A 17,792-nucleotide genomic window follows, 5' to 3' on the forward strand; every position below is an offset into this window, starting at 1 on the left:
AAAACTATAGCATTTTTCTCGCATCTATTCGAGTACACTGGACCATTTACCATTTACCTGCAACACGCTTATCTGAGAGGCATTTATGTGAATCTAACAAACTCCCGAATGTAACATTTACTCAACTGTAACTATAGTTGTTTAGCGACATCTCACCTCAGCTTTACAGGGGAACTTAATTTTTGCACTATCACAAAATTAATTTTGAATCAACAATGCGAATGATGCAGTCAAGTGTTGGTGTGCTACTACAAAAATCTCCGAGAAATTCAAACATCCATCAATGATCCAATGCCACTACAAGCGCCGTTCATAGTGCCAAAGCGATCTACTTGTCGCTGGAAGCCAACATAGAAAGACAAGCGTTGTATCCACATTTGGTGCAGAGCTATAAGTGGCATGACAAGCTTCGCGAATACAGCACTTTCGCGTCCTCATTGCTCCAACAAAATGCCTACCACACAGACGCCAAACGGAGTCGGTCTCTCCCCTCAAGTCATTTGGCGACACCTCAAATGGTTGATAATCCCATGGGCATAGCATAGGACATCTTATAGTAGATACTAGATAATGATAAATGTTTCGTCCATTCATGACCAATGCAATTCTGCACGTGTTCTCCGAGCGGCAGATATTCTCAAAAGCAGCTTTTGAAAAGCTTGCTCATCGATTGGGTCAGGGATTACAATGCATCCTTGTTGGATGGGGTCGATGAACATTGGATCGAACTCACGGCACTATTTATTGGGGCCGTTCCCAAAATTAGAAAACATTTGACATAGAAATCCCAATCTAAATCCAAATCTCAAATTTCAAATTTGGAATTTCGGATTCTATGTTCTGGATTATAGATGCTAGATTCGAAAGCCTAGATTGTTTAGATTCTAGATTCCTATTTCCAAACTACAGATTACAGATTGCTAAATATTGTAATCAGCTTCCGGATTTTCATCTTCAGATTACTCGTATTTTACAAGGTTTTACTAGTATTGCAAGTTATTCCATATTAGAAATAAGTATTTTCCAAATTTCGATTGAAGATTCAGATTGGTTTTTCAGATTCGACATGAAGAGTCTGGATTCCAGATTAGGATTTTTCATTTAGAATTTTATCGTAACTTTTTGTGGTCGCTTGTCTGCTCTCAGCTATCATACCTTTTTTACCGTTCTGGTCGCTTGTCTGCTCTCAGCCACCACAGCAAGAAACCATGCTAATCTTATATTTTACTCAACCAAGTATCAGTTTATGCTTTTCTTAAAGGAACCTCGATGTCTATTGAACCTGTTCACGAATCAATACGATGCTCCTATAAGTAATAGATAACGGTACTCAGTATCATACAAAGTAGTCACCCACACAAGACAACGCACAGTGCGTTGAATGCGTTGAAATGTGTGACAAAAATCATTACAACAGAATTTAGCCATTTTAACACTTTGGTATGATGGAAAAGATTGTTCATATGTATCAGAACTACTGTTTGCATAAATTTCTCATGTTATTTGAATAATCGTGAAAGTGTCTCAAGCGACAAAATCTTTGTTCATCTCATATGAAAGGTTTTGATAATTTCGGATACGCAGAAACCATTATTTGAGTAAGTACTGGTTTAAATCATGTTGAAGTAGTTGTTTTTAAAGAACAGAATTATTTTTTGCATAAGCGTCTTATGTTATTTGAATAATATCATGTAAAAAAAATTTTTGTTAAAAGTGAAAAGTGCTGATCTTTTCAGATACACATTACTGGTAGTGATCCCCGATAATCGTTCGATTAATCGATTAATCGAATACTTCCTACAGAAATCGAATATTAATCGAACGAATACTGCGCAACCAATAATCGAAGCGAACGAATAATTTACGTCGATTAATCGATCCAAACCCAGAGAAAAAAAACGTACGGTCGCTGCAGTTTTATCCCGAAAATCAATCATTATCTTTGACGATCCCCTAACTGGTCAACGAAGCTCAATGCCGTCAACGCGAATTGAGCTTCGTTTACGAGTCTAAGGGAGCGTGAACGATAATAATTGATTTTCAGGCGGGATGAACACTTTTTTGATTCCAGATGGCTTTCTAGTAAATGAGAAATATTATTCTAACGAATTATTTCTCTCAGTGTAACGATTAATCGAAGTATTCGATTAGCTGATGAACGATTAATTTAAAAAATCGGGGATCACTAATTACTGGCATTAATTACACATTTATTGCATTAATGGCAAAAGTGTCTCATATTCAACGGATAATGAAAATATAATTATGTAGTGATTATACTTCATATAATTTACTCTTGGAGACCGTTTCGAAAGATTCCACACGAAGACGAACTATAAAATGTATTTTTTAAATAAAAACAAAAACATTACATTGAAATACATTGTTAAGTTAATACATATATATGGTTCACAAAAAAATGTTTATTTTTTCATTATCTTGCATGTATCACTGCTTTCTCAAAATGATTCCGACCAGTACGACACCCATGCCCAAATTTATTACGACCGCAAAGGGTTGAATCCTGAAAAAAAACATTTTCGAAATTTTGGATTCAGATTGTGCCCAAAGCCTAGATTCTAATTTCCAGAGTACAAGATCTAAAATTATAATTCCTAAACTCAAATTTGAATGCCTAATTCCAGATATAGGATCTGATTAAGATGCTCATTTACCGAGAGCTATAGAAGAAGTAGAAGTAGAAGACGTTTTTAATTGACGCGATAGTGGGCGGGATTAGAGCTGCCATTTTGGTGTCAAAATACGCTCAGTACGCATCATGCTGCAATAAAAAATCCCACCAATAGAAAAGTGCGTTCGGTGATTAGGCTGTCGTCGTGAACATTGATACGCCCATTTTTAATATCATTATATTACTTCCTTGCTCTGTTTTTACTCATCCTATTTCCGAACACTATACAAAGTTCGCGAAGAATTGCAATTGATTTGCGTTTTCTTTGTCTATTAATAATTCAAACAGCAGATTCAGATACACGTTCAACACTTTGCAGCTTGATTTTTGGCTCGTATTTCACGGTGGCGTCTCGTCCGCCTTTTCAAACCGTTCACAAGACAGGTAGTCAATCTCGGAAAAAATGTATATTATTCCACATTTGTAGCATGAATGAGGGATTATCGAAGGTAATTTATTTGTAATTTCCATATTATTATGTTTTTCTTTCATGTAGACCATGTTAAGTCCGATGAATGTATATATAAAAAATAAAATAAAATAAAAAATAAAATGTGAATTATCTCGAACATTTAACTACACCACACAACCCACCGTCATTCAAACACTTTTCTGCATCTTCAAGGGTGACAGGACAAACGCAGTATGCTATGTTTGAAGCTATCACTACTACTAATGCGCCGTCTCACGCAAAAATGACATTTGAGGTTCAAAGTTTTCTGCTGAACAAAGCCGACAAAGCTCACTTGGTCAAGCGTCGCCTCTGGGTTTTCACCTCTGCTAAAGATTCTCAATATTTCAAATTCCCGATTCTTTATCCCAGCTTCAAATAGAGATACATAATGTTTTAGGTTTCACATGAAAACTAATTTTAGATTCTGGATTCTAAATATTTTCTAACGTAAATTAAAAAAAATATATTCATTCATTCATTTAGTGCTCCCGTGGCCGAGTGGTTAGCGTCATAACTAACATGCCGGGTGTTCGGGTTCGATTCCCGTTCTGGTCGGGGGAATTTTTCGTCAAAGAAATTTCCTCCGACTTGCACTGTGATCCCGCGTATTCTAGAGCTTGCCACTCAGAATGCATTCAAGGCGTGTTATTTGGCATAGAAATCTCAACTAAGTACTAATAAAAAAATGACGCAAGTAATACTACGTTGAGACGGCGAAGTTCCTCTAGGAACGTTAGTGCCATTGAAGAAGAAGAAGAAGATATTCATTCATAATCTCGTTTCCAGATTAAGACTACAAATTTAAATTTTAGACACGAATTCTGACCTTAACCCTAATCCAAACGCCAAAATTCAGATTTAGTTTCCATAATTTGCATTTCGTTTAAGATCTGAAAGCGGATCCTTCTAGATCCACTTCGATCATAAGTTGATCCATTGTAGTGAAATCCTGATTAAAACTCCAAATAATAAAGATTCACTATAGTGAAGTTCTCTAAGCTGCGAATTCCAATCTCTAAATGACAAAATTCAGAATTCTTAATTCAAATTTCGAGTTCGGAAAAAAGATTTCATTTGAACAAAGAGGTGACTGCAAAAACAAATGGTTATTTTTGAGACGAAGACAAATCCTATTTTTCGGAAGGGATGGGCGTAGTGTATCAGCCTAAAAAGAGATTCAGTTGAAAAATAAGAGAGGTTCACCCCGATCAATTAAGTAATTTTCATTTTTTCACTTTTTTCTACTTACATTTTTTTTACTTTTCAAACGACCCTGGCATATTCATGCTGATATGGTTCTATACTCAAGGCAGATTCATATAAAAATCATCGCTGGGGTTGATCTACTCATATTTAGACAATGCGTATGATTTCGAGTACAATAAAACATATAATTATTGAAACCAAGTAACAGATGGCAGTATAAAGGTTATATGCAATTCAAGTAATTTAAACATTTCATATTGCTCTTGATACTGTAAACATTAGGGTGGCAATGGATGAATGGGAAAAAAATCATCATCGAATTTCAAAAACCATGTACCATGTACATTTTGTTTATTGGTCCAAAAAATGATCTGTGCAAAACTTCAGCTCAATCGGACAAGATTTAGAGGTGCCTCTCCCTTGGAAGATTTTCGAGAATCAAAAAATCAAAATTTCGAGAGCTTTGAGGCACCCCTAAATCATGTCCGATTGAGCTGAAATTTTGCACAGGTCATTTTTTTGGACCAATAAACAAAATGTACATGGTCGGTTCTTTAAATTCGATAATTATTTTTTGTCATGACTTCATTGCCTCTGGCATATTTTCTATTCCACATGCTAGACCCTGATTACATACACAGTGTGTCAATCAAGTCTCGGGACTAGTAGTGAAATGGATTTTAAAATAGATAATTTCATGTTGGATATTGATTTTACTATTCGAAATAGTTTTGTTGAGTTCCACGACTATAGTTTGAGTTCAGGAATATAATGGACACACTGTGGAGAGCCGGACACAGATAAAACGAAAGATTTAAAATCTCTATTAGCAAAGAAAAAAAAATTATGAAAAGAAGAAAAAGAAGAAGAAGGAAAAAAAGACTATGGGATTTGAACTTCTAATTTCAATCCGCATTTTTTTTATTGTCATTTAGATTGTCGATTTCGGATTTAAATTCGAATTACAACAATCATTTGTATTTTCTAGGGTAATCTGTGAGATAGCAACTTTCGGATCACAGATGCTATTTCCTAACCAAAAATTTCATACTCGAATCCAGATTCTAGATTTCGAATTTAAATTTGAGTTCCAAAAATCATCTGTATTTTCAAACTCAGATTCCATGATTAAAGTTCATTTGGAATCTCATTCAGAATCATCATACAATCTTTCGAATCAGATTTCATATTCAGATTCTGGATTAAAGAGTCCAGATCTCAGATTTCAAATTTTTGATTTTGTGTTCTGTGTCATAGATCCTAAATTCGAGAGCCTAGATTCTTCAGATTCTCAATTCCAGTTTCCGATTGCAGAATCTATAATGAGTGATTTAATTACCAGAAAATCGCGGTTATGATTCATCATAAAACATCTAACCACAGTGTCTCGTATGATGATTTGAGATGTGAGATTCTGAATTTTATATTCTACATACGCTGAGTTTCCAGCTTCAAATTCTAGTTTTACATTCGGTTGACAGAATTATATAAGAGATTTTGAATTCAAAATTCATTCTTTCTCTGTGGAGATAGCCCCTATACTGCAGCCCTGGCTTGGAAGGAAGGTGTGCTCTTCTCTTGCATGAGTGCTAAATGCAATTTCATAGGTTCTACATCCACTTTCAAACTCTAGAGATTCCCGATTCTTTTTCATGTCTTCAAATTGATTCGTTCTCATTCATTGATACACTTACCCTATATGTACTAATGGGCGTGTTTTATTAAGCACTAGCTGACCCGGCAAACTTCGTCCTGTTCAAAATTTATTCTCCGTTATCACATTTGCGTTTTCTTACTAAGCGCACGTTGTAATCTACCCTTTTACTATAAAATTCCTAGTACTTATACCAAAACTCGTAATTATAATACATAATTCTCGTTCAAGATTGTTCAACCACTTGCAAATAACATGTTTCTCCGTTACATGGAATAAATGTTTGATACAAAAAATATGATAGAATGAAAACAGCCCTAAATCGGAAAATTCCTTCCTCAAGCTTCGCTTTTCGGCGATCCATTTTTATTTATATAGATTGAAGAAGATAGTGGGTATTTCACATTCCAATCCATTTCCACTTTCAAATAAAGATCAATTTCGTTAGTGTGTCGAACCACTATAGAAACAGTTATTGCTCCCTAAATCCTCCATATGAAAATTTTGGTTCACTTTTCTTGATTAGTTCTCGAGTTAGGCACACCCCTAAAACCTTCATATGCCAAATTTGGCTTCACTTGGTTGACTGGTTATGCAGAAATTTGTGTTTCATTTGTATGGCATTTGTATTGTATTTTCAGAATCCAGATTCAGATGGAAACCAATTTTGGACTCTGGTATTTGAATATTTGTTTTATTTCCAAAATTGTATTCTGTATTCAGAATCTCGTCTCCAGATTCAAACTCCTAATCATGGTTTCTCAAGGATTTTTTTTGTCTGTTATTTAGTGACTTTCAACTCATTTGGCTGGTTCGTCACTTTAACTTCATTTTTTTGGAAGAATGTCGGGAGTGAGAATTGAACTCGTGACCCTTAGCGTGAGAGGCATGGATGTTACCACTACGCCAGATCGCCTCCACGATTCTCAAGGATTTCTCAAAGCGACAAATTTACGATATCAAGGTTCAAATTCAAAATCGTTCTTTTTTTCCTCTACCAGAATTCCAAAATCGGTATATTGATTCGGAATCTCCTCTCGAGATTCAGACTTCAATCGGGGATTGTAGATATGAATTCTGATCCTTATCAGATACAAGATTCACTTTAAATGACGACTATCGACTGTATAACAACATACTACTCAGTGAAGCTAAAGTAGTTCAATTTATTCCCAAAATTTGGGAGCATCTTTTGAGGTTTTCAGTCAATGTTAATATGGAAGTTTCCGAATTTATCCTGCGTTTTTGTCGCCAGACCATAATTTCACGAATTCGACTTCACAAATATTGACTTTTTATAGGCAAAACATGATTTCCGAAAGAGAAAAACAGAATCCCAAGGGCTACTGGAAATAGGGATTACTGGGAATATACTCGTATTTCAACAAATATTTTTGAGATTTCTCTGAGTTATGGCAGATCTCATCGCGAGGAACAGTGGGTATTTCCGTACTCTAGGTTATGCAACACAAGAAACACCCAAGCTCAAGCTCAAGCTCACTCTAGGTTATGCAGCACATGAAATATTTGCTGGAATCAGGATTGGCTTTGGACTCGAACAGGATTGCATTTTTTTTTATCCAAAATATATATTTTTATTAAGGCTCATATGGCGTCAGCCTAACGGGGCCGGGAGTTCAATATTTCGACAATGTTTGCTTACAACTATGTTAGTAATATGTAACCGATTACTCGCGGTTGGCTCGAGGTTAGTATTACAAGTGTTCTCATAATTGGTATGTTGCAGTCTTCGATGCTCTGTACGTGTGCCCGACACGGGATACCTCCTATTGGGATGCAGCTGACCATTAATCAGCAACGCCCCCCTAGTCTGTACCCCATATCTAGCGTGGTGCGTCTTTCTCCACTCGAGGAATCCAGGATAGAATGGTCACTAGCCGGCGCAATCATCAGCTCGTGTAGAGTTGTCATAAGCGGTACAACCTTTGGCTCTTGTTGAATGATCAGTGGACTGCACAACCTTTGGCCCGTGTATCTGTAAAGAGTGTGTGTATGTATTGCCGCGACTAAGTAAAAGTTTATCGTTTGGAAAGGAGGGATATGAAACGGGGACACAACGAAGGAAACATCATTAAACGTTGACATCGGCGTTTCTGAGGAACAGGTATAGATGAAGCAGAAGATCAGGCTCACGGCTACCTAAGATATCCCGGACGGGGATATCCGATTGTCTGCCTTGTGCTCTCAGTGCTCTAGAGAGCTGAGAGCGAGCAGCATGGAACCGGATACACGACCAGACAACATGCTCGATGTCGTGGTAGCCATCGCCACAATCACAAAGATTGTTTGCTGCGAGCCCAATGCGATAGAGATGCGCGTTTAGGTTGTAGTGATTGGACATAAGCCGAGATATCACGCGAATGAAATCACGACCTACATTCAATCCCTTGAACCATGCACTCGTCGAGACCTTAGGGATAATCGTGTGTAACCAACGACCGAACTCATCTTCACTCCACATGCGCTGCCAACTTACGAGCGTATACTGACGAGGAATGTGGAAAAATTCATTATAAGCAATTTGCCTTTCAAAAAATGTGCCTTCTAAAGCGCCCACCTTAGCTAGCGAGTCCGCTTTCTCATTCCCCGGAATCGAGCAATGAGAGGGAACCCATGCTAAGGTAATCTTGAATAATTTTTCGACTAAAACACTCAATAGTTGTCTTATTCTTGTTAGGAAATAAGATGAGCATTTATCAACTTTCATTGAGCGGATTGCCTCTATTGAGCTGAGACTGTCTGAAAAAATAAAATAGTGGTCGATGGGCAATGTTTCAATGATCCCTAATGCGTAATATATCGCACCCAGTTCAGCGACATACACGGAACAAGGATCTTTGAGTGTGAAAGAGGCACTGGAATTTTCATTGAAGATGCCGAAGCCAGTGGACCCGTTCATGAATGAACCGTCAGTAAAGAACATTTTATCAGATCTAACTTTCCCATATTCTGCCGAAAATATCGGCGGAATAGAATCGGAGCGTATGTGATCTGGGATTCCATGGATTTTTTGTCGCATGGACAGATCAAAAATGACAGAGGAATTGCATAAGTATGGGAAGCAAACTTGGTTGGAGATGCCTGGTGAAGGGTGCACGTCGTGGGTAAGGTACTCATGGTATAAAGACATAAAACTTGACTGAGGAGTCAGTTGGAGTAGATTTTCGAAGTTATCAATCACCAATGGATTCATGATCTTGCAACGGATGAGAAATCTGGAGGATAATTCTGTGAACCGAAGAGTAAGTGGGGGTACTCCTGCCAAAACTTCGAGACTCATTGTATGTGTCGAATGCAAACACCCCATGGCTATACGCAAGCAACGATATTGTATCCTCTCCAGCTTGAGAATATGAATCCTGGTTCGCGGGTTCGTGCTTCCTAGAAAAAACGACCATTTCAGTTTTCTCCGTAGAGAATTCGATACCCAGCTTGAGGGCCCACGTGAACAGATTGTTCAGGGTATCTTGCAAAGACTTTTGCAGAACGACGGGATTAGTACCCGTGATGGGAATAACTCCATCGTCTGCAAGTTGTCTCAACGTGCAGTCTCTAGTTAGACAATCATCCATATCATTGACGTAAAAACTGTACAGGGGGCGTAGGTAGGAGCCTTGTGGTAGGCCCATAAAACTGTAACGAGAAGATTTCGAGCTGCCATGAGAGAAAATCATGTGCTTTTCTGACAGTAAATTGTACAGGAAATTATTGAGAATTGGTGAAAGTCCACGATTATGAAGCTTCTCTGAGAGAATTTCCAAGAAAACTGAATCAAATGCCCCTTTGATATCGAGAAAAACGGAAGCCATTTGTTCTTTGCGAGCAAATGCGATTTGGATTTCAGAAGATAGCAGCGCGAGACAATCATTTGTCCCTTTACCTCGGCGGAAGCCAAACTGCGTATTTGACAGCAAATTGTTCGTTTCGACCCACTTGTCCAAACGAAGTAGAATCATTTTCTCTAACAATTTACGAATACAGGATAACATTGCAATCGGCCTATACGAGTTGTGATCGCAAGCCGGCTTGTTGGGTTTCCATATGGCTATCACTCTCACTTGTCTCCAGGCATGCGGGACAATATTCAGCTCCAGAAACTTGTTGAACAAGTTCAGCAAACGCTGTTTTGCCAAGTCGGGAAAATTCTTCAACAAGTTGAATTTAATCTTGTCCGACCCCGGAGCTGAATTGTTACATGAGAGAAGGGCAATTGAGAATTCCACCATCGAAAAATTCTGATAATCGCTTTGAAGTGGAATGTCGCGTACGACGTATTGTACAGGAGCGGTGTCGGGGCAAACCTTCCTTGCAAAGTTAAAAATCCAACGGTCAGAGTATTCCTCACTTTCGTTTGTATGGTTCCAGCCACGCATTTTCCTAGCCGTATTCCAAAGAGTGCTCATAGCGGTCTCCCTTGACAAACCATTGACGAACTTCCGCCAATATCCACGCTTTTTTGCTTTAATCAAACCTTTTAGTTTGGCTTCTAGAGCTTGGTACTTTAGAAACCATTCCACTAATCCAGTTTTCCTTTGAACATTCCTTGTCCCACCAAAGCGATGGAGGACGACGTCGGAAAGTGGTAGCCGGTACAGGTTTCTTTTGAGCTTGAAGTGCGCTTTCGTAAATCAAACTCGATATAAAGTTATACTCTTCGAGTGGAGGAAGTTCATGCATTGAAACAATTGCTTCAGATATTATTTCCGCAAATGTTCTCCAGTCAATATTCTTCGTGAGGTCATACGAAATATTGACTGACTCACGAAAGCTTGATTCATTAGCGATCGATAAAATTATTGGTAGGTGATCACTACCGTGGGGATCTTGGATTACCTTCCACATGCAATCTAGGGATAAGGAAGAAGAGCATAGAGATATGTCTAGAATGTTTGCCCGTGCAGGAGGGTTGGCTATTCTGGTTGCTTCCCCAGTATTCAAAACTGTCAATTTGAAGTTGTCGCACAGATCATAAATCAAAGTGGCACGGTTGTCATCGTAGAGTGATCCCCATGCTGTTCCATGGGAGTTGAAATCACCTAAGATTAACCATGGCTCCGGCATTGCCTCGATGATATCAAAGAACTGATGGCGGTCTACCGTAGTTCTGGGAGGGATATATATCGAAGCAATGCAGAGGTCTTTGCCATTGATTTGTGTCTGGCAAGCAACAACTTCAATGCCTGTCATCGATGGGAGAGTGACTCTATAGAAGGAGTGACAATTTTTAATCCCCAATAGTACGCCACCAAACGAGTAATTTCGATCGAGGCGAATAATGTTGAAATCGTGGAAATTCAGCTCATCGGCTGAAGAAAGCCATGTTTCACAGAGAGAAAATACATCACAGTTAGAGCTGTGAACTAAAAATTTAAACTGATCTAGTTTAGAAATTATGCTTCTGCAATTCCACTGTATTACAGTGGTCAAATCCTTGACCTCTTGCCCTAAATCAGGCATCGAGGGAAATGAACGCTGCCAAAAAACCACATTTTTCTTTCAAAAATGTTCTCACAATCGGAAGCAAACATAATACTATGCTTTTAAGAGGGTCATTTATATTTAAAGCATTTAAAATATTGTCCACCAGGTCAGAAAGCGCAAGCAAGCCAGATTGTGGCTGTTGCCTCGACCGCGAAAAAGGAGCAGACGTGTTGGGTGCTGCTCCGGGAAGTGCTGAGGACCCCTGGTGCGTAGAAAAACCGCTTAAACCAGGAGGTACTTGCTTCGGTCTATTCTCAGCACGTTCGATTCGAGTTTTCATTCCAACTTGGGAAGTTTCGGTTTTCTTTCTGGGGAGTGATGGAAAAGAAGTAATTTTTCTTTTCCTGATGGCACCCTGCGATGTACCGGAACTTCCTGCATTGGGAGCGTCAGCAACAAGCTCGTCGTTCTGCAGAATGGAGTAGGGATTGTCCTGAGTCGTTGGAACGGGACTCTTAAGCATTTCTGCATAAGTCCGCTTGGAACGTTCTTTTAAGGAACGCTTGATTTTTTCCCCTCGTTGTATGTACACCGGGCATTGAGTAAGATCATGAGGAGTCCCGCCGCAATGGAGACACTTGCGCTCTTTCGGGCAAGGATTCTCATCATGGCTCTCTCCACAATCTGCGCAACGTTTTTTGTTGCAACAATAGGCGGCCGTGTGACCGAGTTGCATACATTTGTTGCATTTCATTACCCGGGGTACAAACAACCGAACAGGTAAACGAAGTGCACCTATTGCAACATAGTTTGGAAGGGCGGAGCCCTCAAATGTCACACGAAAAGAGTTTGTCCGATTGAGAACTCTTTTGTCATTTTTAAGTGACACAGATTTCAGTCGATCGCATGCAAGAATCTTCACACTTTTAAGTGAAGAGTTCTTGAAGCGACCGACACCATCGACACCATCTCTTTTCGAGTCAAACCCTTTTCGTTTATTACACCGTCTATTTCAACGTTGCAACAGGGTACGTATACGCGATACTCGATCGCAAAGAGATCACAGCGCGTTATTTCATTCGCTTGGGTTCTGCTGGAGACGACAACTCGTAATTTGTCTGGCCCCATCCGAGTAATCTCGGTAACTTCGGAAAATTTCTGTGTCAACTCTTTTGAGATGCGAATGACGTTAAGAGGTTTGGATTTTCGTCTAAAGTATACGATAAATGGGCCTTTGGCGCCATCAGGGTATTCTTTTAGACGAAAATCCTGCTTCTCGTCTTTTTACTCATCTTCAGAGCTTTCTATTTCGTATACAGAATTTTCCTCCTCATCTTCTGTTTCATCCTCCTGCTCTTCAGGAGGAGGTTCATTATCTGATATATTCTCCCCGCCCTCTGCCATATTAATAAAAACGAAGAAGTAGACAACTGTTCGATATGAACAGAATATAATAATTTGGAAAATATAAATTAGTAAAAGAAATTATATTTTCATATTTCTGTTATTATGTGTAATTTGAAAATGAAAAAAGTTCCAATAAATTTCAACGGTGATGTAAGAAATGAACACCCCTAATGCCAACGCTTGCCGATATGATAAACACAATGATAAACAATGGTATAAATCGAGCACAGAAGCTATACAGAACGATGGAAGAGGTAAGAGGAAAATAAACTTCTACTTGCCCCGCTGCTGTGTAGCGTGTGTGATGATGTGACTTGCTGCCGGATTGTCTCGATAGCGCACCACTTTTTATGAGCTTTACTCGCTCGCAGCGCACCAGATGAAAAAATACACACTAGAAACGGATGTAAAAAAAACACCTGTATCGGATCAAATATAGGTTCGACCGATCTGCTTGCGAGTTGTCGAAGCCAAGAGAGAGAGGATTGCATTATCAGAGCGTTATCAGGAATCTTATAGAGGGGATTTTTTGTCTCGTTAGACGGATGATGCTGTTGACATGTCATGGAAGGAATACGTTCAAGTAATGCCTTTTACTAGTTCTATTTTTGACGTAGGACTACGTCTTTCATTTCTATACCGGGGTGTAAAATCAAAGTTTCGAAACCGAAAGCGTTACGCCGGAGACCGAGATTTTGAGCGTTAATAGCTCCTGAACAACTGAACGAAATGGTATGATAAACACTTCATTCGAAAGATAAAATGTCTACGCGTTATATAGTTGCTACTTTTTTATCCAAAAACTTGTTTCAATAGCCTTAAAATTGTTCTCGAAACAGGCTATTGAAATCACCAATCGGTATATAAGCGAGCGCCGCTCGGAAATCCACTCAGTTCTAATTGAACAGCGATTGGAGCATGTTGTCGCTGTTGTGGTGAAGCTCTTCGTTTATCATGAAAGCGCGCGGATGAACGGTGTCACCAAGAGCCTGTTTGTGCACCTTAGGCCAGAAGGGAATCCATCAGAAGGAGAGTGATGCCACAAACGGTTCCCCGGGAAGACATCGCTACACACACACATACACGCGCGGAATTCTTTCCGTTTGGATGCCATTCAGCATCGAGAAAGTTCCGGAAAGATCTGATCATTTCTGGAAAATAATCTGCCAGTTCCTCTGAGAATTTAAAAATACATTCATGTGAAAGAGTTTATTTTAATGTTTTCTAACCATGTAACACAGCGATCAAATTCATTTGATTTTGTCATTTTTCAACCAAGTGTAATTAGCAGGAAAGCTTCTGAAGATTATTCTTCCCCATCAGTAGGATATTTCCGTATCCAATATTGTATGCGCACGCAATCGATTATTGCTCAGTCGCCGAAAGTTTCGAGCTCAAAGAGTTCATTCGCCTCTAGTTTGCCTTCCAAATTTCCATCGTAAACCATACCTTCTCTCGATTGAATCATACACAAAAATCATGCTTAAGCGATACCCTGGTGGTGATACGCATTCATTTTTCGTGAGGACATCGACAAGACAACATCGCCAACCAGCCTAACGTGCTGGACGAGGTGGACGGTGAAGGATCGACACATACACGCGCAGAATTCTTTCCGTTTGGATGACATTCAGCATCGAGAAAGTTTCGGAAAGATCTAATCATTGCTGGAAAATAATCTGCCAGTTCCTCTGGGAATTTAAAAATACATTCATGTGAAAGAGTTTATTTTAATGTTTTCTATCCATGTGACACTGTGACCAAATATTTTTCAATCAAGTGCTATTAACAGGTGGTTATCGGGTTAGTATTAACCACTGGTGGGCTTCCAGTATCGAGGAATATGTGGAAATATCTAATCGTTGCTGGAAAATAATCTGCCAGTTCCCCTTGGAATTAAAAATTACATTCAAGCGAAAGAGTTTATTTTAATGTTTTCTATCCATAAAATATCCATATAATACATTTGGTTTTGTAATTTGTCAATCAAGTGCAGTTAGCAGAAAAGCTTCTGGAGATTATTCTTTTATTAGGTTTTATTAAGGTTTTTTGTATCCTATATTGGATGCATAAAACCTTGTGCCTCCAACGTAACGCTCTCGTTTTCGAAGTCCCCCAAATATTCATTTATTCATTCATTCAGAATAGATTTTGATTCAACTTCAAACAAATGATCTCTAAATCAACGATAGTCCTACGTCACCCTTGCGGTTATACCATAGATATAACCCACTTCCTGTTTTTTTATACCTTTTGTTTATTTTAGGCTCATTAGCATTTTTTTAGCTGTAACAGAGCCGAATTTTAATCGTGTACATGTCACATGTTTATCTCATATCTATAATTAGCACATTACACAGTTGCCATTTTTCGGCGTTAGACTATTCCCTACTATACCATTGCATATGGTACACATTTACACAGTAGCCATTTAGGCGTAAGAGTTTTCTATCTGTTCTTCCATTATCCAGTTAGACCGGACAGCGGAGACAGTTGTTGATCACTGTTGAGTTATTTATAGAACAGCAGCCCGATGTTTCTTGCAGAGCAGAGCAGTTGTATGGACGAATCGATCTTTATTCGACCGTGGATCGATCTCCATCGCTGATGACTGTTGCGTGGACGTAGCTATTCTGTAACAACACAAAGATGGTCAATGAGGGCCCTGAGTTTTGAACTCACGATCGATCGCTTACTAAGCGAAAGCGCAACCAATGTGGCTACGGAGACCCCCATTTATTAGTCCTAGTATATTGATGACTTTCTGTGTCCAGCTCATCTTTCAGATTGCTACAAAACAGAATCCTTATAGACAATAACTTAAAGACAAATTTCAATTATAGAAAGTCGTTCTACAATTATGCAATATACTCTAACAACTCGGTCTGCAGTGCAACTACTAATCGTTTCTCTCTCAGTGAAAATGGTGAGTATTCTGTTCAATCGCAGTTTCTGACAAACTATTACACTGAAGGCGAATTAGTAAGTAGTTTTGCAACAATTACCAGTAAACACTTCTTGCATTCATTCAGGAATCTGAGCATTTCTAGGATATCAATATGTATTAGTACGTTCCAAAGCCTGTTCGGACCTAAGACACCACTTGTTGCGGTCGATAATTCGTAGCCTGACCGATCAACACTTTACTTCTTATTGAGATATGAAAAAATGTAGCGTTTAACATGAAGAGCTAACGATGGAAAATAGTTTGGATAAAATCAAAGTTATAATTAGGCATGAATACTTATTTATACTTATTTGTACCAATCTTCTAAATTTAACTACGTAATTTGGAATTTGCAAAATCATTAGAAATTGCGAATTGCAAATTGTATGTTCAGTTCCGATGTAACCATTATATTTGATAGGTTCCCGCTAGAATATATTTCCAACGTACCATCGATAATCGATTAAACCAGACCAAGCTGGGACATATGCGCAGAAGTTGGATTATTTTTTTATTTATTTTATATCTCGAATCTTGAAATCAATATGGAATTAAGCAACGAGCAATAAAACTTCGAACTCTAGTCTCATGTCAAACTTTCCAGATTGATTCCAGCCTAGCAATACCCCGAAATTAGGCCTATCGAAATGGAACATAAATATTGAATCCAAATAACACTGATACAGCGCTCCCGAACGGTATACTTGGAAAATAAAAACATCATATACTGTTTATAGTGTTGATTCACACCTTCGACTCTATACTAGACGGATGCAGAGACCATATGCATTTTCATCCCCCGAATTCAGATCCTAACTGCGTGTGTCAATTAATAATCTGTTTTGATGAGGTCATAAATGCACCTCGGCGTACAGAGCTCTCACCACAGCGCAAACTGAAATCACAGTAAAGCACAATTTGCGAGTCCAGTCCATTTTCAGTTCACTGCTCCACGGTTACCCATCCATCAATCATCTTTTGCGTCACACAGAAAGAGTTGTGTTTTGTTAACTGAAGGTCAAACACAGTTTTCGCTTGAAAAAAAATCTCTCTTTTGCGTACATCCATCCAGTGACACGCACACAAACCCTCAGTCGCAATAACAAAGCAGGCTTCTGGGGTGACTAACGATTCTTCTTACTTCCGGGGATTCCGAGGAGATAGTGACAAAACCGAAGCTGTTATTGTTGGAAATAGGAAACTCACCTCGACGGTTGAAAGGTCGAACTCGCACGGCTACTCTTATTTTATCAGACATTTTCTTGCTGGTTTGCTGTATAATCCTTCTCAACAAACGAACAGAATTCAATAGAAACTTGAAACTAATTCTTATGACTAAAATAAAATAAAAACAATGATCACTAAAATACACACATATGATGGGATATGACAAATTTTCTCAATCACAAAACCTTCACAACAGAGAGGAAAAAAACACTGAATGGGGGTTACACCTTCTTTATGCACTTGTTTTTTTTTTCTTTTCTTTTCCTTTGACTCACACCCTCAAACCCTCTCACTCACTGTAACAAGCTGAATTTTGCTGCTGCCTGCTTCGATGGCTTAGCAGACTGCTGCTGATTGACACACTACACACCGCCGCACACACAGAAAGGGAGGCGAAAAGAGGATCTTTTTTTCCTTCTCTCTCTATCGAGGGCTGCTCGCCATCTTGATTTTTGGGGCTGATTTTTTTCCTCCTTGTACCACTGAACTTTGCTTGATCCGTAAGGATCAAGGATTTGCGATAGGAACTTTCCAGCGCTCTTGTCACTAGCTTACGTTCACCGTAGTTCCACGAAAAATTCCAGCTCACTTCCAATAGTTTCGCGAAATTCCGATACACAACCGAGTTGAGAATAACGAGGGGGGCTAGAGAAAATTTTGCTGATTCGATCGTTTTTGCTTCATTCCGTTCATAGTAGTTGCACACTCCGTTGAAGACTGAACCAGCACCACCTCCTGACGTGAGCGCAGAATTAACACAAAA

The 17,792-nt window shown here is 38.9% G+C and overlaps 1 protein-coding gene across 5 annotated transcripts in view; it reads right to left on the reverse strand.

The window, feature by feature from the left end:
* LOC129764492 (kinesin-like protein KIF13A) overlaps window positions 1-17,792 on the reverse strand; it is a 94,042-nt gene extending 76,250 nt beyond the window's left edge. For 2 of the 5 annotated variants that reach the window (XM_055763612.1, XM_055763613.1), the window contains exon 1: window positions 17,009-17,792. In XM_055763612.1, the coding sequence (XP_055619587.1) occupies window positions 17,009-17,060 (52 nt within the window). In that variant the 5' untranslated portion in view covers window positions 17,061-17,792. The remainder of the gene's footprint in view (window positions 1-17,008) is intronic. The other 3 variants (XM_055763611.1, XM_055763610.1, XM_055763607.1) reach the window with 3 other exon arrangements.

The sequence above is a fragment of the Toxorhynchites rutilus genome, chromosome 2 (genome assembly GCF_029784135.1).
Source record: "Toxorhynchites rutilus septentrionalis strain SRP chromosome 2, ASM2978413v1, whole genome shotgun sequence".
Lineage (NCBI taxonomy): Eukaryota > Metazoa > Arthropoda > Insecta > Diptera > Culicidae > Toxorhynchites > Toxorhynchites rutilus.